This window comes from Scyliorhinus canicula, chromosome 5, assembly GCF_902713615.1.
Source record: "Scyliorhinus canicula chromosome 5, sScyCan1.1, whole genome shotgun sequence".
NCBI classification, from domain to species: domain Eukaryota; kingdom Metazoa; phylum Chordata; class Chondrichthyes; order Carcharhiniformes; family Scyliorhinidae; genus Scyliorhinus; species Scyliorhinus canicula.
In genome coordinates, this window is record NC_052150.1 from 84,046,617 (window position 1) to 84,068,094 (window position 21,478).

The 21,478-nt window shown below is 49.0% G+C and overlaps 1 protein-coding gene across 2 annotated transcripts in view; it reads right to left on the reverse strand.

Annotated features, from left to right (window-relative positions):
- The window catches only part of LOC119965619 (zinc finger CW-type PWWP domain protein 2-like), a 205,696-nt gene that overhangs the window by 182,391 nt on the left and 1,827 nt on the right, over nt 1–21,478 (reverse strand). The window contains exons 1-2 of one of the 2 annotated variants that reach the window (XM_038796404.1): nt 14,570–14,654; nt 374–697 (exon numbers count right to left, since the gene is read on the reverse strand). In XM_038796404.1, the coding sequence (XP_038652332.1) occupies nt 374–657 (284 nt within the window). In that variant the 5' untranslated portion in view covers nt 658–697; nt 14,570–14,654. Of the gene's footprint in view, nt 1–373; nt 698–14,569; nt 14,655–21,478 lie in introns of those variants that run through there. The other variant, XM_038796405.1, reaches the window with a different exon arrangement.

Here is a 21,478-nt window from a genome sequence, read left to right on the forward strand (position 1 = left end):
ATCTGAATAGCGTGAACTAAACACTGCTGATATTTTGTGTTTCACTTCGATACTTTCAGCCTTCTGATATCATTAAAAACATGCATTAATCTGAAAACGACACTGAATTACAATAACTGGCAGCAATGTGATAGGTATTATCACACAAGCTGAAAGTAGCTCTCTTGTACCTTCAGTTTTCATTAATTTTACTATCACTCTGAGATTTGTCTTATCTCATTGCTGGTTGTGCCACATTTACTAAGAGTTAGTTGGACAGGGTATAAGTGAGCTTTAAATGAAACATTTAAAACAATAAATGTACATTCAATCAGATGCATTATAGACATAAATGCAGCTTTAAAAATATTCTTGCTCTAAGGTGATATCTTACCTGGGCCATCCTCCTATTTTGGATAAAACCAGACTGCCCAATGGAAGTTGTGAATAGACAAGCTTCAGTCCACACTTTTCGAATACAGATTCCTCAGGGTAACTCTCTTCAGGTACAGAACAGCAATTAAACCAAGAATCATGGCTCATGTGGCAGTACCAGGGCTTGCTTGGATCCACAAATGCAGCCTCTTCATTTGTCAAAAGTCTCCATTTCAAGCAATCTTCATAATCACACTGAAACCATATCTTGTCTCGATAAAACCCTTCAGCAACAAGATCCATGACTTTGTGTTCCAGTTTTTGATGCACAACTCTGAAAATCCTTGAAAAATCAAAATGAAGGGGACAAAAAGTCATTAATAAACAGTATCATAAGCCACCTATTGAATACCTAAGCTTAGAATTGAGCAGGTTGCAGAAAGGGCTGAGGGGAAGGATTGAACTTTGGGGATGGCACATCAGGCACTAATGATGATATGTTACTCCAAGCTACTAACGTGTCCAGCTTGGGAGATATCAACTGGTGACAAATGAAGTTTAGGGATGATTTGGAAAAAGGTCAATAGGAACAGGGGATGCTGTGTATGACCTCAATTCACAATTGCTTTGTCTTTCCTTCACAAGTCCCAGATTATGCTCCTGCCTCCATGGTGAGGGGTCAGACCTCAGGAGGAGGCACACATGCCCCAGGGGGCACCATCACCAACTGCTGAGCCAGCAGGAACAAGCTGAGAGATACACATTCTAATGGGTTTTCATGGGAATATAGAATGGGGAGAATGAGGAGATATGCACAGCAGCAGTTTGCAGGAGGTGCTGTAATAGGCAACGGCCGGGATTCTCCGGTATCTGGCGGGTGGGCCGTACCGGCGCCAAAGAGTAGCCCACCTGCAGATCAGTGGACCCCGATCGCGGGCCAGGCCATCGTGCCCCCCAGATGACTCCGTAGGCCGCCCTCAGAGCCAGGTCCTGCCGGTACGGACCTGGTCTAATCCACGGCGGCGGGACAGGCCGAAAACAGGCGGCTGCTCGGCCCATCGGGGACCGGAGAATCGCCGGGGGGGGGGCCACTGCCAACAGCCCCCGACCGGCGCGGCGCGAACCCCGTCCCCGCCAAAAAAACAGAGAATTCAGCAGCCGGCGTCAGAGCAGCAGGGCGGGATTCACACCGCCCCTCAGCGATTCTCCAACCTGGCAGGGGGTCGGAGAATTCCACCCAAAGATCATAGAATTCATACAGTGCAGAAGAAGAGTATTTGGCCCATCGTGTCTGCAGTAGCCCTCTGAAAGGGCATGCTACCTAGGCCTAATCCCCCACCCTTAGTGCCCATTAGGGTCCAAAAGGTTAGAGGTTAGGTTAGGTGGGGTTTCTGGATTAAGGGTATAAGGTGGGGGCCTGATCCTTTCAGAAGGTCAGTACAGACTCGATGGGCTCAATTACCTCCTTTACCTCCTTCTGCACTAGTGATTCTATGATTCTATCCCAGTAACCCCATCTAGGGTCAATTTGGCATGGCCAAATCACGTAAGCTGCACACCTTTGGACTGCGGTAGGAAACCCAAGCACATGGAGGAAACCCAAGCAGACACGGGGAGAAGGTGCAAACTCTACTCAGAGTCATCCGAGGTCTGAATCAAACCGGTGTCCCTGGTGCTGTGAGGCGGCAGTCATCACCAATGTGCCACAGATATCTGTGTAAAGTCACCTCCTCACCAGCCCCAAAGTAAGGAGGCAATCGTAAAGATTATCTGATGGACAGTGAGACAGAGAATTCACTCAGTGGTCTACCTTTGGGATTGAGTATTTGAACGTGCATTGGCAGATAAGTGGCCATCTCGCTGATTTCCCTATGAATTCAGGCAGCATGAATGGAGAAATCCATGGTGGTCATTGTTGCAATATGGATGACTCAATGATGAGCTCTTGAGACTTGTATGTTTAAACATGCGCTGTTTATTGGTAGTGTTTAACTATTAGGGGCTGGTTTAGCACAGGGCTAAAGAGCTGGGTTTTAAAGCAGACCAAGGCAGGCCAGCAGCACGGTTCAATTCCTGTACCAGTCTCCACGAACAGGTGCCGGAATGTGGCGATGAGGGGCTTTTCACAGTAACTTCATTTGAAGCCTACTTGTGACGATAAGCGATTTTCATTTCATCTCATTTCATTTTTCATTTTTTCATTTACAGATCTCAGGTTGCTGTCATGCATGATGCTGCTACCATGCACGTAAGCTGCTTCTAGAGTATTCTCTTGAAGTCGAATAACATGTAACTCTACACATCATAGTATGGCGTGCTTTCTCCAATCCCACATTAACCATTACTCTAGAACATAGAACAGTACAGCACAGAACAGGCCCTTCGGCCCTCAATGTTGTGCCGAGCCATGATCACCCTACTCAAACCCACGTATCCACCCTATACCCGTAACCCAACAACCCCCCCCCCCTTAACCTTACTTTTATTAGGACACTACGGGCAATTTAGCATGGCCAATCCACCTAACCCGCACATCTTTGGACTGTGGGAGGAAACCGGAGCACCCGGAGGAAACCCACGCACACAGGGGGAGGACGTGCAGACTCCACACAGACAGTGACCCAGCCGGGAATCGAACCTGGGACCCTGGAGCTGTGAAGCATTTATGCTAACCACCATGCTACCCTGCTGCCCCTAATCTGTTACATTACGATGGCATGCAGGTCTATAACACAGCATCCCACTTTCTTCCTTAAAGAAAATTTCCTCCCTTCGAGAGGACTATTACAGACAGGATTCTCTGACCCCTGGCAAGGTCGGAGAATCGCCGGGCCGGGCGCGATTCACGCGATGCCGCCCCGACACTGGTCCACCAATTCTCCAGTCACCAGAGAATCGGCGCCATTGGCGCCAGTTGGGGGCCGCGGGCCGAGTGGCCGCCGAGATAGGCTCAGTTCCGCCGGCGCCGTTCACATTTGGTCCTACACGGCGGGACCTTGGCGTCCATTCTGAGGGGGCGGCCTGGTGGAAGGCTCCGATCCTGGTGGGGGGGAGCCTCCACCGTGGCCTGGCTCGCGATCGGGGCCTACCAATCAGCAGGCCGCCGTCTCTTGGTGGGGGCCTATTTTACTCTGCGCCGGGCCACTGTAGCTCTACGCCATGTTGCGTGGGGGCAGGCGTGGAGAAGGAAACTAGCGCGCATGCATGAGTTCACGCCGGTCGCAGCACGCATGCGCAGACCCGCGGCGCCCGTTTGACGCCGGTAACGGCAGCTGGAGCTGCGTGAGTCACTAGTGCCGTGCAGGCCCCCTGTAGGGCGCAGAATCGCTGCTCCTGGGGGCCTGTTGACACCGTAGTAAAACGTGACGGCGTTTACGACGGCGTCAACTCTTAGCCTCAGGATCAGAGAATCCCACCCTACATATTTTGAAAAGTATGTTTATTCAAATTTTCTTTCGCATTTTAACATTTTACAAAACAAAACAAAATCATTACACCCCCAAATACAATAAACCCTCCCACCGACCTGCACATCTTTGGACTGTAGGAGGAAACCAGAGCACCCGGAGGAAACCCACACTGACAAGAGGAGAAAGTATAAACTCCGCACAGTCACCCGAGGCCGGAATGGACTTGGGACCCCGGAGCTGTGAGGCAGCGGTGCTAACCGCTGTGCCACCGTGCCGCCCTCTGATGCAAACGGCACATTGAATGCCAGTGTGTGTTTCCCATTACACACATATTGTAGCTGCAGGAAAATACCTGCTCCACGTGAAGATCAAACTCAAAACCTCGGCATAGCCCGTTGACTGCATGCTATATAAGTACCGCATGCTAACCGATTGCGCCACTGGAGGGGACAGTTACTAGGAGGCAGAGGTTTAAGGTTCGTGGGGCAAAGTTTATAGGAGATGTGCAAGGCAGGCTTTTTACAGAGTATGGTGAGTGCCTGGGACGTGCTGTCAGGGGAGGTTTTGGAAGCTTATACATTAACGGTGTTCATTTATTGTCACATGTACCGAAGTACAGGGAAAAGTATTTTTCTGTAGCCAAGGGAACGTATACAGTACATACATAGTAGACAAAAGAATAACTGACAGAATACATTGACAAATGGTATATCAGCAAAAAGTGATTGGTTACAGTATGGAACAAGAGCCACATGAGCAAGAGCAGCATAGGGCATCGTGAATAGTGTTCTTACAGGGAACAGACCAGTCTGAGCGAGAGTCGTTGAGGAGTCTAGTAGCTGTGGGAAAGAAGCTGTTTCTATGTCTAGATGTGCAGGTCTTCAGACTTCTGTATCTTCTGCCTGATGGAAGGGTCTGGAAGAGGGCAAAGCCTGGGTGTGAGGGGCTCTGACAATGCTGTCTACCTTCCTGAGGCAGCGGGAGGTGTAGACAGAATCAATGGGAGGGTGGCAAGCTTTGTGTGATGCGTTGGGCTGAGTTCACCACACTCTACAGTTTCTTGCGGTCTTGGGCCAAGCAGTTGCCATACCAAGCTGTGATGCAGCCGGATAGGATGCTCTCTGTGGCACATCTGTAGAAGTTTGAGAGAGTCGATGTAGACATGCCGAATTTCTTTAGCTTCAGTAGGAAGTATAGACGTGGACCAGGACAGACTCTTGGTGATGGTAACTCCCAGGAACTTAAAGCTAGTGACCATCTCCATTTTGGAGCCATTGATTAGATGGGGGGAGAGGGGGGTCGTGCTATGCTTCCTGAAGTCGATGGTCAGTCCCTTGGTCGTTCCAACATTTAGAGAGAGGTTGTTTTCAGTACACCATGCAACCAAGTGATCTAGCTCCCTTCTGTAGTCTGATTCGTTGTTGTTTGAGATACGACCCACCACAGTCGTATCATCCACAAATTTATAGATCGAATTGGAGTTAAATCTTGCCACACAGTCGTGTGTGTATAGGGAGTACAATAGAGGACTGAGCACACACCCTTACGGGGCCCTGGTTTTGAGGACTACTGTGGAGGAGGTGCTGTTACATATCCAGATAGATTGCAGTCTGTTGGTGAGGAAGTCAAGGATCCAGCTGCACAGGGAGAGGTCAAGTCCAAGATTGCAGAGTTTGGTTTTTAGTTTTGTCGGGATATTGGTGTTGAAGATGGAACTGTAGTCTATGAACAGCAGTCTGACGTAGGTGTCCTTATTGTCAAAATGTTCGAGTGTTGATTGTAGGGCCAGAGTGATTGCATCTGCTGTGGATCGGTTGCGGCGAATTTCTCTACTCCTTCACACTTTCCTTTTCACTCAAGTTGCTGACTACTGGGAGCCTTTTCCAATTTATGAAAACTCCATTTGGATCCTATTGAGTTGAATTAGCTCCCCCCTGATTTAAATTAAACCTCATTCCTCATTACTGGGAGCTGCTGACATAAAGCCCATCGGGCGGACAGAGCATCCGAGCTCTGGGACAGAATGGTTTAAGAAGAAGTTGGAAAAATATTTGTTCCAAGTGGAATTGAGTGCTGCTCATGTGCATTCAGGCTCTGGGATTTACTGAACAGAACCATGGGTCCGGACTTGGGCAGCAAACCTGTCCTTTCAGCTATTAAGGCCCTTAGGTGATCCTTCAGATTTGGGGCGCCTCGCCTCTGGGACCTTGGAGGTTACCCTCCCCGACATTACCAATTACCAACGATCCTTCAATTTCCACCCACTCCCAAAAAAAAACCCCGATCTTCCCTACCCCCTACCTTACCTTGGGAACAATCGTGGGACTTGGCTCTTGCATAGCACTGCAGTACCTCTTCTGGCCGCTGCAGTGCTGTGCTCGGACAGTTGGGGAGCTGTCGGCCAAACTGTTGGTGTTTACGTTCTACACACCTTCTCCCACCCTTCTTGATCACACTGAGGGTAACTTTTAGCCCCTTGTCTGTTTATCAACTTCTTTGAATATGTCTGTACTAGAACCATGGACTGGCTATAGTGCAGAACGAGGCATTCAGCACATTGGCCCGTAATTTTCTAGTTCCCCCACTTCGCATTTAGGAGGTACCCAACTTCCCAGACCAACCTTGCACACTCCCTCTTCCCCAAACTGCCTATCCCGACCCATTATTGAACTAACCCCCATGTGCCCCATCCCCTCCCCCATGCATACTGTCCCCTCCCACTCCCGTACTGACTCCCCTTCACGGCCTCCCTCGCCGACACCCCCACGCTCTCCCATCTGAACAACAGCCCCACCCCCTTCACAACCCAATCTAATCACCACCCCCTTTCTAGTCTGAATTCTCCCTCCTCTACCTTCTCCGATCCAAACTCTCCCTCCCCCATCCCTCTTCGGTCCAACACCCCTCGCCAGAGATTGCCACTCTGAGGAAGTTACGAGCCATTGTCCTTGTGTCAGTCTTCTGAAACAGCAACTTGGTTAGTCCCACTTCTCTACCCTTTCTGTGTAGCTCAGTAAAATCTTTTCTCTTCAGATAATTATCTAGTTCCCTTTTGAAAACCACAACTGAAACTGTCCCCACCACACACTCAGGTAGTGCATTCCAGATCCAAACCACTCATTGCATACACAAGGTTTTCTATGTAGCCTCTCACTCTTTTGTTAATCACCTTGGGGTTCTCGACCTTCTGCCAATGGAGCGAGTTTCTCTCCATTTAACTCTCCAAACCTCTCATGAATTTGAACATGTTGAAAAATTCTCCTTTTAACCTTCTCTTCTCCAAGGAAACTGGCTCCAGCTTTGCCAATCTATCCAAATAACAGTCCCTCATCCTTCGAACAATTCTTATAAATCTTTTCTGCACCCCTTCGAAAATCTGCCCATCCTGGCTAAGCCAGCGTTTTTTGAATTAACTTACTTGCTTTTGCACTCTGTATAAAACACAGGATTCTGTCACCCAGGTCGCTCTACCCCTGCATTTCCTTTGGAATTCCCTTTATTTTTGTTACCTCTCCGCTGCCATTCCACCAGCCTGCCTATATCCTCTTGAAGTCGATCACTATCCTCATCATTATCCCCCTCACAGTTCACAATACTTTCAAGCTTTATGTCATCTTCTAATTTTGAATTGTTCCCTATACACCCAGATCTAGGTTATAAATATCAATCAAAAAAGCAGTGACTCCTCCACATACCATCACCCATTCAGAAGTAAAGACTTCTGTACTCATTATTTCAATTGGATTGAACAAAATAACTAAATTGTTGCATAATGAAATTCTAGCTATGCTAAAGACTAATGTTACAAAATACCACATGGTTTGAAATAAAATGCTTACCGTCCCTATTATTTTCCACTTAAAAAGCATAATTTTACTAATTTTTGGGAACTAAAATTATTACTACATAGGAAAACAACGGAACAGCAGATTTAGAAATGATATGGTCAGCACATTTTCTTAGCGCTCCTGTACTTGAAAATTTCCCACTACACCACTGATCCCTCTTCAACCTTGTCGATCTGTTTGCAGCCTTTGACACAGATGACCACATCATTTCCCCAATGCGTCTCTGTCAGCCAACTAGGTGTGACTTCCCTCCACCTGCTGCCATCATTATTTTTTTTAAAAATCTTTTTATTCTCCTAATTTTCCACATCAAATAAACAACAAAAGAAAACCAACAGTAACAAACGCAGTACCAATCCCCCAAACAGCATCCCGTACAATATACAAATCCAAACATCACCCGTACATTCCAAGTAAAAAACAGAAGAAAATTAACAAGCATCCTGTAAACAGTGTATTCAAAACCAACAATAACCCCAATCCCACGCACCCCCGCAATGTTCGATGGCAACCAATTCTTGAAAGTGCATGATAAACAATCCCCATGAATTGTAGAACCCTTCCTTCATCCTTCTCGCGAGTCAAAAATTCCAAGCTGAGGCACAAGGCAGAGAAACTGACCTTCAGCCCAACAGGACCCGTCTCTGGGCAATCAGCGAGGTGAAAGCTTAACACATCCACCCCCGCACCTGCCTGCCTGCCGACACCCTGAAAATGGCTTCTAGGTGCCCTGGTTCCAAACGCACATGTACTATCCCCAAGATGACTATGCAAACCTCCCTCCAATCCTTCTCCAGCTTCGGCCAGGACTAGCATATGAACGTGGTTTGTGGGGCACCTCCCACAACGCTCACATACATCCTCCACTCCCTCAAAGAGTCGGCTCATCCTCGCCTTTGTGAGGTGCACCCTATACACGACCTTCAGCTGTATCAGCCTCAACCTTGTGCATGAGGTTGCGGCATTTACCCTCCGGAGCACCTCGCACCACAAACCGTCTTCCATAATGTCCCCCAACTCCTCCTCCCATTTGGCTTTAATACCTTCCATGGATATCCCGTCCTCCCCCAGAATCTTCCCGTAAATCGCCGACACCACCGCCTTCCCTATGCCCCCTGCCATCAGTACCTCTTCCAACAACATGGGGTCGTGCTATCGGGAACCTTTGAACCTCCTTTCTGGCAAAGTCCTGGAGCTGCAGGTACATCAACTTGCCTCCTTGCCACAATTCACATTTCTCCCACAACTCTTCCAACCTTGCAAAACGACCACCCGGCAACAGGTCCCCTCTCCTCCCATCTCCGAAACCTCCCGTCCAACTTTCCTGGCTCAAACCTATGGTTCCCCCCAGTCGGCACCACCCCTGACCCCACCCCCAGCTGAAAATGCCGCTTCAACTGCCTCCAAATCTTCAGCGTTGCTACCACCACTGGACTCCCAAAGTATTTACCCAGGGCCATTGGGAGAGGCGCCATTGCCAACGCCCTTAACCGACCCCCTGCACAGACTCTCCTCCATTCTAACACACTGGGACTCTTCCCTTCCACCCCCTCCTAACCAACTCCTCACCTTTTCGGCATTCGCTGCTCAATAGTAATATAATAAATTTGGGAGACCCAACACCCCCTACCTGCTGCCCTCTCTGCAGAACCACCTTCCTAACCTTGGCTAACCCCCCCCCCCCCCCGCTAATAAATGAGGTGATCAACTTATTCACTTAAAAAAGCGCCTTCGGCAAAAAGACCGGCAGCCACTGGAATAAAAACAAAACTTGCGGCATCACGTTCATTTTAATCGCCTGCACCCAATGCTAAATGCACTTTCACCCTCCCCACCAGGCTCGTACGATTGTACCTATGGAGCACCACCCCAGTCCTGCACCAACTGCACCCCCAAATACCTAAAGGCGGGATTCTCCGACTCACTGCTGGGTCGGAGAATCGCCGGGAGGCGGCGTGAATCCCGCCTCTGCCGGCTGCCGAATTCTCAAGCGCCGGAGATTTGGCAGGGAGGGAATCGCCCTGCGCTGGTCAGTGACCGCTGGCAGCACCCTTGCCCCCCCCCCCCCCCCCGGCGATTCTCTGGCCCGCGATGGGCTGAGTGGCCGCCCGTTTTTTGCCAGTCCCGCCGGCGTAAATTAAGAGTAGGTCCTTACCGGCAGGACCTGGCGGCGCGGGAGGCCTCCGGGGTTCTCAGGGGGGCGCGGGTGGATCTGGCCACGGGAGGTGCCCCTACGGTGGCCTGGCCCGCGATCAGGTCCCACCGATCCGCAGGCGGGCCTGTGCCGTGGGCGCACTCTATTCCTCCGCATCGGCCGTTGTGGTCCTCCGCCATGGCCGATGCAGAGACGAACCCTCCCGTGCATGCGTTGGGATGACGCCAGCACACGCTGGCACTCCTGCGCATGCGCCAACTCGCGCCGGTCGACGGAGGCCCTTCGGCGCCGGATGACGTGGCGCCAAGCCCCTTCCCCACCGGCCGGTGGGGCGCAAACCACTCCGGGGCGGGCCTAGCCCCTGACCTTTGGGGCGGCCCGACGCCGGAGTGGTTCACGCTATTCCTCGGTGCCGGGACCCCCCGTCCCACCGGGTAGGGGAGAATCCCGCCCCTAAAGTGGGTTGCCGCCCAGTGGAATTTCCCTCAAACCCTGTCAGCTCCTTCGGCCACCCGGACTGGACAAGCAAGCACGGCTGTGACCTGTCCAGTCTTGACTCCTGCACCAAGTTCCAGGCCCACCCACTATTCGCTTGTGCGAATACATATCTGGAATGGCCCCATCTTCCTCACAAACGCTACATCATCCCAGTTAGGGACATACACACTTGTCAAAGCCACCAACCTCCCCTCCAATGTCCCCGTCACTATCACATATCTACCCTACTGGTCCGCCACCACCTTCTGCATATGGAATCTCACTCTTTTACGGAACAAAACCGCTATCCCCCCGCACCCTACTATCAAACCCCGCATGAAACATCCATCCCTGAGCCTCACCTGATTCTTCACCCTCAGTAGAGTCTCTGTAACATAGCCACATCAGCCTTTAAACCTTTTAGCTGCGCAAAAACCCTCAACCTCTTCAATGGCCCCCCCAACCCCCTCACGTTCAACATAACTAACCTCACCGCTCCCCCCATCCTATTCATCATCATAACTCCGGCACTCACTGGCCACCGGGCCTGGCCCGCCCCACTGTTCCCATCAAACCACCCCTCCCAGAATCCCCCATCCACTGCCTCTCATAAACACCTCACCAAGTATCATCCCCTCCCCCCCAACATCCGCTCACTTTTCACACCTCCTTGACTCATTGAAATCATGTTCACCAGGCTCCAATGCCGGTAGCCCCTCCCACCACCACACCTGCGTTCACTAGCCGACTTAAGCTTTCTGGTGTGAGGGCCCCTGCCCAGGCCCCACTCCCCCAACAAGTCACAGGAAAACATCAAGAAAATACATATCCCCATCAAACAGACAAATCCAATGCAAACATACAAACTCCAGAAAAATCATTGTTGCAAAAAAAACAAGAAAGAAACTACCCCCCCAACTCTGACCTGATCCAAAGTGACAAATCGATCCCATTTAAACCAAATAACAACATGAAATAAAAAATAGAACTATATACACTCTTCCACCCCCCTCCCCTCGGTCCAAAACCAATCCTCAGTCCCATTCCTCACTTCTGCCCTAATCCCTCTGCCTTCACAAATGCTTTCGCCACTTCCACCGTCTCAAAATAAAAGTCTTTGGAGTTGTATGTCACCCTCAACTTAGCTGGGTACACTACACTAAACCGCACCCCACTATTATACAGTTCTGTCTTCACTTGGCCGAAGGCCGCCCGCCTCCTCGCCAACTCCACAGTTAAGTCCTGGTATATACACATACCAGCCCCAGCCCACTGTATCTCCCGCTTCTGTTTTGCCCAACTCAGGACCTTCTCCTTCACATGGTACCTGTGGAAGCAAACAATCACTGCTCTTGGCGGCTGATTCGTCTTTGGTTTAGGCCTCAATGACCGATGAGCCTGATCCAGTTCGTACCGGGAGGGATCATCCCCCTCCACCACCAGCTCCGCCAACATCATGGCAAAGCACTCAGTCAGCCTTGGGCCCTCCACCCCTTCAGGCAGGCCCATGATCCTCAAGTTTTGCTGCCTCGATCTGTTTTCCAGATCCTCCAATTTAGCTGGCAGCCCTTTGTTGGCTTTGACCACCCTCTGCAGCTCCTCACCCTTCGAGGTGAGCTTATCACTGTGCTGCGATTCCTCCATTCCCTTCATTTTCTCACCCTCCTCCCGCACCTTAGGCAAAGTCCTCGACACAGCAACCTTCACTGAGGCAATTGCCTCCTCCACAAGCACTTTCAGCGCAGCCATCATATCCTTCCTCATCACCCCTATGTGCTTTGCAAACTGTGTCTCATCTTCCAAAGCCATCACCTTGGTCATCTCTTCTGCCGTAAGAAGTGCAGCCCCACCCAGCAACTCGGCCTCCGCCATCTTTCCAGCTACCAGGCTGACCCTTTCGCTCAACAGCGAATCCTCAACTCACTCCCTTCTTCATGCCGGCTTTCTTTTGGTTTTTCGACATCCCCTCCCCTTCCTGCACTCAACTGTGAAAAAACTGCCCCTGGGACCAGGCATTAAATTCTAAAAAAATCAAGCCTTGAGCAGGAGTCACCCAACGTGCGACTTCCTCTTGCATGCTGTCACCGGGCGTCCCCCGTCCCATTATTATCTATCCGGTCATAACCAGAGTATCATCTGCAATGGCTTTTTTCCTGCTTACACACCATTGGGCAGGATTCTCTCAGCCCAGGCTGGGCCGGAGTATCACCAGGCCGGGAACGAATCGCTCGACGATACCCCAACGCCGGTCTGCCGATTCTCCAGAGAGCGGAGAATCGGCACCATTGGCGCTGCCACAATCGGCACGGTGCCGGTTGGGGGCCACTCTACGCACCTCACCCCCCAGCAATTCTCCGCCCAGGAGGCCGTAAAAAAAGAAGAGTCCCGCCGGCGCCATCCACGTGTGGTCTTACTCAGCGGGACCTCGCCGTGCATCCATTTGGGGGCGGCCTGGTGGGGGGGCAAGGGGGGTCCGACCCCAGGGAGGCCTCCGCTGTGGCCTGGCCCGCGATCGTTGCCTACCGATCAGCAGGCCGGCCTCTTGGGTTGGGGATCTCTTTTGTTCCGCGACGGCCCCTGTAGCCCTATGCAAAGTTGTGTCGGGGCCGGTGGGGAGAAGGGAGCCACCACGCATGTGTGCAATCGCGCATGCGCAGACCCGCGGTACCCATCTGACGCCGGGATCAGCAGCTGGAGCATCGTGGGTCACTTCTGTGCCATGCTGGCCTCCTGTAGGGGTCAGAATCGCTGCTCCTAGGGCACTTAGCCTCAGGATTAGAGAATCCCACCCATTATCTCTGGATTACTTCAAGAATCTACACTCAGTTCTTTCTCATCTATATGCAGCTCTCAGCGATGCCATCTGAAAACAGAATGTCAGGTTTTACAAATACGCCGATACCACCCAACCCTCCCTCATCACCAACTTTCTGAACCCATCTACTCTCTTGAAATTATCAGACTGCTTGTCCAACATCCAATACAAGATGATTAGAAATTTCCTTCACTTAATATTGGGTAGACTGAAACCTCCCTGACCACAACTCTATTTCTTAGCCACTGACTCCATTCATCTCCCTAACAACTGTGAGGCTGGCCCAGACAATTTGCAACTTAGTGTCATATGGTGAAAATGAGATGAGTTTCTGACCCGCACCCACTCTCTCTTTAAGACTGGCCTCTTCAGCCTGACTCCATCCTACGTAAACTCATCTGCTGTTGTATCCGGTATTTATGCCTTTGCTACTTCTAGAATGGGTGATACCAATGCTCTCCTGGCTGTCCTCTCAAGTTCCCTCCTCTATAAACTTGAACTCATCAAAAGCATATATGCTAAGTCACAGCAAGTTCCCTCCACGTATCATTCTTGTGCTCAGTTATCTACATTAGTCTGGTGATGCTTCAATTTTAAAGTTCTCCTAGTTTTCAAATCTATCCATGGTCTCACCCCTTCCTACCATGATAGCCTCCTCTAGCAGTACAAGTCATAAATCACTGCGCTTCTTCAATTCTAGCCTCTTGTGCTATCCTGATTGTAATCACTCTACTATTGATAGTATCTCTTCACCTGCATATGTCCTAAATTCTATAAATCCCTTTCAAGACATTGCATTCTTCCACTTCTCTCTCCTCCTTAAGACACTTCTTAATCTTCTATCTATTTATGCTTTGTAAACTGCACAAAACAGAAGAATACAATATGCAGGTACAGAAGAGATCATATGATCCATTAAGCCTGATCCACCATTCAATGATGTCATGGATGAGCTTGGACTTCAACTCCACTTTCCCACCCGCTTCCCATGTCCCCTTATTTCCTGAGAGACCAAAAGTCTCTCCATCTCAGCCTTAATCATCATAATAATCACTTATTGTCACAAGTAGGCTTCAATGAAGTTACTGTGAAAAGCCCCTAGTTGCCACATTCCAGAGCCTGTTCGGGGAGGCTGGTACGGGAGTTGAACCCGCGCTGCTGGTCCTCTACATCAGCATTACAAGCCAGCTATTTAACCCACTGTGCTAAACTAGTCGCTTAAATATATTCAGTCAGAAGTCTTACAACACCAGGTTAAAGTCCAACAGGCTTGTTTAAATATATTCAACAACGGAGCTACAACAAAACTCTGGAGAGACAATTCCTAAAGCTTTCTACTCCTGTCAGTCCTAAATAATCATCCCCTTATCTTGATACAATGCCCCCATGTTTAATTCCCTATCCAGCAGAAACATTTTCGGTGTCTACTCTGTCAAGTTGCTTCAGAATGTTGTATGTTTGAATGAGGTCCCCTCATTCTTCTAAACGACAGAATATAGAACCACTTTACCCAGCCTTTCATCATCGGACAATCCTCTCATCCCAGGGATTAATCGAAAGGGTCTTCACTGTACTGCCTCCATCGCAGATCTCTCCTTCCTTTAAATATGGAAACCAAAATTGCACAACAATATCCCAAGAGTGGCCTCGCCAAAACCCTGAATAATTGGAGCAAAGCTATTTACTCCAATCCCCCTGCAATAAAGGCCATTTGCCTTCAAGGTTCCCTTTAATTTTTTTCCACCCATGTGTGAATTGAATTTTGTTATGTGCAGCAATATCAAAATAATGAGCGGATGTGCTCCACCAAGTAGAAACAAAAAACCTATGTATATATATTTTTTTTAAGTTGCCACAGGTATGGAAGAAGAAGAAAGAACACCACCTCAGCAAGGTAACACAAATTACCAGCTTTATTTAATTCAATTTAAGTTTACCATTTGAACTCATGACCTCTGGGTTCAGTACTATAACTACTAATCTACTATATGAAAAGGGCATTTATTTATGTTTATATTGTAGCTTGTATTTTAGTCATTTGGTGGAATAAAAGTTTAATTTGTAACAATGGCTCAAGACAAGGCAAAGATATATTTTTAATTTAGCCAGCATGAAATAGAAAGAGCTATGGCGTCTTGCCTTTTGAATTAATATGAAATGTGGGAAAGGATACTTTTATTTTTTTCAGATTATTGAGTGCTTTCTTTACTTAAAATACTATCGTGAAGGAAACAAGCTCAGTAATTTCTTCACATCAATAAGCATAATCAAGTAGTAAATTGTCCTTGTGAATTTAGACAGAGATTGGCACTTGTGAATTGGAGGCTGAAGGTTAGCGAGATGCAGTGCCCTGTAAATTCAGTGAATATTGAACGGGGAAACTCCATCTGGGAGCTGGGGAAGACACCGTTGTGGTGAAGCGAGGATGATATCCTACTGGGGTGAATATCTGTTAAAAATAACTTTTGGGGAAATCATGGCATTTATTCTACCTACAGTTTCTTTCAGATTAAAAAATGCATTGAGAAGTAGTAAACTGGTACATCATTTTTAAAGTAAATTGTACCTCACAATGCACACAAGTGAATTGGGGAGAGATCATATTTGGAAGTGTGCAGATTTTGATGTGTATAGCTGAAAAAGAAACATAGGACTGGATTCTTCCGCAACCGCCGCCGCAAGAACACCACGGGCGAGCCGCGTACAATGGAGAACTCCACTCATTGGAAGAGCTTGAAGGCAGAAGTTGTCTTCCTACAGGAGACACATTTGAGGGTGAGGGATCAGAGGAGGCTAAGGAGGGATGGGTGGGGCAGGTGTTGCACTCAGGTTTCGATTCAAAGTCAAGAGGGGTTGTGATCCTGTTCACTAAGAGGGTGGTTTTCACGGTGGCCAGCATAGTCCTGGACCGTGGGGATGGGGGGGGGGGGGGGGGGGGGGGCATCCCGGACCTTAACTCCCATCAATTGATCATGGAGCAGATATCAACTGCGTTTTGGGGCTCGATCTATCCATCTTAGGACCCAAGTCATTAGTAACTGCGGGAATAGCGAAGGAACTGGGGGTATTCACAGAACAGATTGATGGGTGGATCCGTGGAGAATTCGGCATCCGGGGAGAAAGTTTTCCTTCTCGCACCTGCATTGGGTATACTCCCGAATAGACTTTTGCGAGGTGGGAAAATCAACACAGCTGGGGATTGTGGAGGTGGAATATACTGCGACAGTGATAGCAGACCACGCTCCACATTATTTGGACATGAAGTTAGAAACCTGTCGTGCCCAACGGCCCCGGTGGAGGTTAGATTCGGCGCTCCTGGCTGATAAGAAGTTCAGCGAAAAGTTAGCCTTGGCCATAGAGAGCTATGTGCAGTTTAATCAGACTAGGGGGTTTCACCTTCCACATTCTGGGAAGCACTGAAGCAGTGGTCATAGTAGAGGTAATATCAGATAAGGCCCACAGGGATAAAGTTGAGAGGGTGAAAATACAGAGGTTGGTTGAAGCTACCTTGAACGGAGAAAGAGAGGTTGCAGGTGGAATTCAATCTGGTATCGACTGAGAAGGTGGTGAGCCAATTGTGTCGCTTGTGGGATATTCTATGAATATGGGAGAAGGCTAGCTATCTGTTAGCTCACCAGTTGAGATGACAGGTGGCTGGCTACATGAGAGATAGTTCAGGTTAGGGTCAAGGCAGGAGGGCTGGTGACAGCTCCAGATAAAATCAATGAAGCATTTGAGGCATTATTTTGGGACTGTATAGGTCCAAGCCCCTGGCGGAGGGAGGACTGGGAAATGGGGCAATTTTTAGATGGGTTGGACTTCCTGGTGATGGAGAGGGGGTCAGGGGTTGAAGGCACCATTAGGACTGCAGGAGACAATGGAATATATTGGGTCTATGCAATCAGGGAAGGCACCAGAGCCCAACAGCTTTCTGGTGGAATTTTATAAACAATTTCCAGCTTCACTGGCACCACATCTACTGGGGATGTATAACGATGCGTTGGTGCGGAGGAATTGCCAGACAAGCTGGTGTAACCATACCAGGCTGTGATGCAGCCAGATAGGATGTTTTATATGGTGCATCTGTAAACGTTGGTAAGAGTTAATGTGGACATGCCGAATTTCCTTAGTTTCTTGAGGAAGTATAGGCGCTGCTGTGCTTTCTTGGTGGTACCGTCGACGTGGGTGGACCAGGACAGATTTTTGGAGATGTGTACCCAGAGGTATTTGAAACTGCTAACCATCTCCACCTCAGCCCCATTGATGCTAACATTAGGTAGCTCTTGAATATGGTCATGACCACATCTAGGGAGAAGGTGCCAGAAGTAATTATTTTTATGGATGCAGAGGAGGTTTCCGATCGAGTGGAGTAGAGATACCTTTTTTGAGGTATTGAGATGGTTTGGATTTGAGCCAATATTTATCTCCTTGTAAGGAACTTCTTTTAAATCCTTGTCTGATCCTTGTTTACCTTTTCAATTTCTGTCTTGCTGGCTACTTCAACACTGCAGACTTCGGTTTTTAAACTGAAACATCCCTGGTTTAACGTGTTACTTGAACTTGCCCAGGCACACCTCTCGAACCAGTATATTATGTGGCAGGGTCCCCTGATGGACTTGGCTAGCAGCCAATCAGCTCTTCTAGAATTCCAGGGTGTATCCAATTCTTGATTCTGATGGTAGAGCCCTTCAGAAGGTTGCAGAAAGTGAAGAGCAGTGGCCATTTTATTTCAGTTCTGCTTAAATCTCAAGAGTAGCAAGGAGCAGGTTTAAAACACTCTCTCTACCGGCTCTCTGCCGGGCGATTTAAATGCCAGCCTGTGAAAAAAATGGAACTTAACCAAGAGGCTGGGAAGCTAAATCAGATCTCTCTCTGTGATGACATGGGACAAAATACCTTCCTCTTTCTGCACAACCTAGGAGCTGTTGGTAAGTTGTTGTTTATATTCTGATCAGGCAACTGTGAAGCTAGAGCTCTGAATTCTCTCTCACCTGATGGATTCTTCCTGAAGCTTCAGGATAACCTGCATAAGGATCTAGTCCACCACCACCTGCAGGCAGAGGGCTGCTTGTAAATTAATTTAAAACTCTCATGTTGAGAACTTTAGATTTGACTCCTTGAGGCTGGTAGTCTATCTGGTAGATGCAAATTAGAATTACGCAGACCTGTAGGGCATCGTCTGTGTGAAAGCCCAGATCGGGGAAAGTGAAGGTGACTCCCCAGAGGGGGCTTACAGCCCGAGAGTTCAAATTGAAGGCACCCAGAGAGTTCAAATTGATGGCACAGAGGGTCCAGTCCAACCAGTGGATTTCAATGTTTTGCGTCCTGAAGAGATCGCCACCCTCAAAGATCTCCACCTTGGCAACGAATCTCCTCAAATCTCCCATTCCCAGTTTAATCCCTGGTATTTTGATTCTTCCCTAACCCCCACTGTGTCAGTCTCATGTGTGTCTATGTGGGTGGAGGGTGGGATGGTGTTAGGGCAATAATTTGATTAGCAGACCGTTGTTCTATTATTACCATTACATGTTTATCTTTTCTCTTGTCATAAATAAAACAGTTTTTCAAAGTTTTACTTACAAATCTGGTACCTTTAAGTCATAGGAGCAGTCAAGGGTTAAAGATCTCAGGAAAACATACAAAATTTTGATTAATTCACTTGCGTTGAGACTCTGGGGCCTATGGGGCTGGAATTGATGGTGCACTAGTCGTAACATTCTGGGTGAGATTATTGTTTTATGTACCGCCCCTACAGAGTGTGTAAGGACGAATGCGTTGAGCTCAGGATATGTCCGGCAGCATAGGGGCACGAAACAGGGATACCTGTTGTCCCTGGTGCTATTTGCACTAGGTATTGAACCCCTGGTCATCGCACTTAGCTCGTCGAAGGAATGGAGTGGCATTTAAAGGGAGCGTAGAGAGCACAGGGTGTCGGTCCCTCTATGCAGAAGGTTTGTTACTGTACATTTTGGACCAGGTCGCTTGTATGGGGAGGATAATGGGGTTGTTAAAAAAGTTTAGATCCTTCTCAGGGTACAAACTTAATGTGTCCAAGAGTGAGGTCTTCCCGGAGAATTCCTTGGGTAGGGGCACAGACTTGGGAAACATGCCATTCAAGCTGGCCAAAACGAAATTCAGGTATCTTGGTATTCGGGTGGCAGGAGTGTGCCATGATGCACAAATTGAATTTGGCCAGCTTGGTGGAGGGGGTGAGAGGGAACCTGAAAAGGTGGGATGCTCTCCCGTTTTCCTTGGTGGGTAGAGTACAGACCATAAAACTGAAAATTTTCCCAAGTTCCTGTTCGTGTTTCAGTTAACCCAATTTTCCTCCCTAAATAATTCTTTGAGAAGGTGGATTAGTTAATTTTGGCATTTGTGTGGGCAGGCATGTCACCAGGATCCAGAGTGCCTTCTTGCAGAGGGGGTGGCGTTCGGAGGGATGCCGGCACTGCCAAATGTATTATATTATTATTGGTGGCAAATGTAGAAAAGGTACTGCAATGGTGGAGGGGGAAGGGGTCAGAGTAGGGACAAATGGATGAGACTTCTTACGTCATGAATGAAAATCGCTTATTGTCACGAGTAGGCTTCAAATGAAGTTACTGTGAAAAGTCCCTAGTCACCACATTCCGGCGCCTTTTCGGGGAGGCTGTTACGGGAATCGAACCGTGTTGCCAGCTTGCCTTGGTCTGCTTTCAAAGCCAGGGTGTGTTTAAAAACATTGGTCACTACCCCTCTCCCGTTCTCCCCAGCTAGGTATACTGTGAGCCCAATGGTGGTGGCATCCCTCAAAATTTGAAATCTGCTCACTCGGCTCTTCGGATTCTGGGGCATGTCGGTACTGTTGCCAATTACTGCCAAATCATAGATTTGCTCCGTCAAGGATGACACAACTCGTAGGAGCTAGAGGAGGGAGGGGGTCAAGAGAATCAAGGGTCTATTTATGGAGGGTAGGTTCGTGGGGCTGGAGGAGCTGAAGGAGAAATATCAGCTCCCGAGGGGGGGAGAATTTAGTTAGATGCAAGTACAGAACATTGTCCGCTTGGGTTTTCTTTGTTCCCTCAGCTCCTAAGGCATACTTTGTTGGATATAGTTTTATCATATGATGAGTTGCGGGAAGGGAGGATCTCAGACATATATGGGTGGTTGGTAGAGACAGTGAAGGTTCCGTTAAAAGAGTTAAAAGGAAAGTGGAAGGAGGAGCTGGGAGTGGTACTTTAGGAGGGGCACACACCCTCGCCCACCCGCCCTCACCCTCGCCCACCCGCCCGCACTCCCCCCTCACCCACGCACTCCCCCCTCACCCACGCACTCCCCCCTCACCCACGCACTCCCCCCTCACCCACGCACTCCCCCCTCACCCACGCACTCCCCCCTCACCCACGCACTCCCCCCTCACCCACGCACTCCCCCCTCACCCACGCACTCCCCCCTCACCCACGCACTCCCCCCTCACCCACGCACTCCCCCCTCACCATTTTCACCCATTCACATTCCTCTTGGATCCCATGCCCCCAGCCACAGATGTTCTGAGGACCCACGATCTTGGCTCTTCTCGGATCCTCTCAATCTCGGCTCTCCTCAGGACCACAGCCCCGGCTCTTCTTGGGCTGCCTTGTCTCTCCTCGGGTCCCCTTAGATTTGGCTCTTCTTGGACTCCTCAACCTCGGTTCTTCTCGGGACCCATGGCCTCAGGTCTTCTTGGGTCTCCTCGGCCTTGGCTCGTCTCAGGCCCTCTCGGCTTCAACTCTCTTTGTGCCCTGTCAGTCTCATCCCTTCTCGTGGCCCCCTCGGCCTCTGCTCCTCCCGGGGTCTACTTGGCCTCGGCTCTTCTCAGAATCGATAGCCCCAGCTTTTTTGGAAAACCCCCGGTTCTTTTCCGGGCCCCTTCGGCCTCGACCTTTGGGACCTATGACCAAATCAACCCCGGAACATCTGCATGCATCCCGCAGACAGCGTTCCGTGGTACCCAGTTTTGGAACTCCTGGGAAAAGTGTAAAAAACTGAGGCTCCAGCACAGACCCCTGCAGGACTCTACACATCACCTCCTGCCAATCAGAAAAAGATCCATTTCAACAGATTCTGTTTTCTGTAAGTCAGCCAATCTTCTCTCCGTGCTTAAATGTTACCCCCTACTCCATGAGTTCCTACTTTGTGAAATAACCTTTGAAGTCTTCTGGAAATCCAAGTACAGTCTACAGGCTCCCCTTTATCCGCAGCACTTGTCACACACTTTAAAAATAATAAATTGGTTAAAAGTGATTTTCCATTCACAAAACCATGCTGACCTATCCTGGCCTATCTTGTTTTTTTCTAAGTGCCCATCTATAACCTCCTTAATGGTTGATTCTAACATTTTCCCCTTGACAGACGTCAAGCTAACTGGCATAAGCTTCCCGTTTTCTTCCTCCCTGTCTTC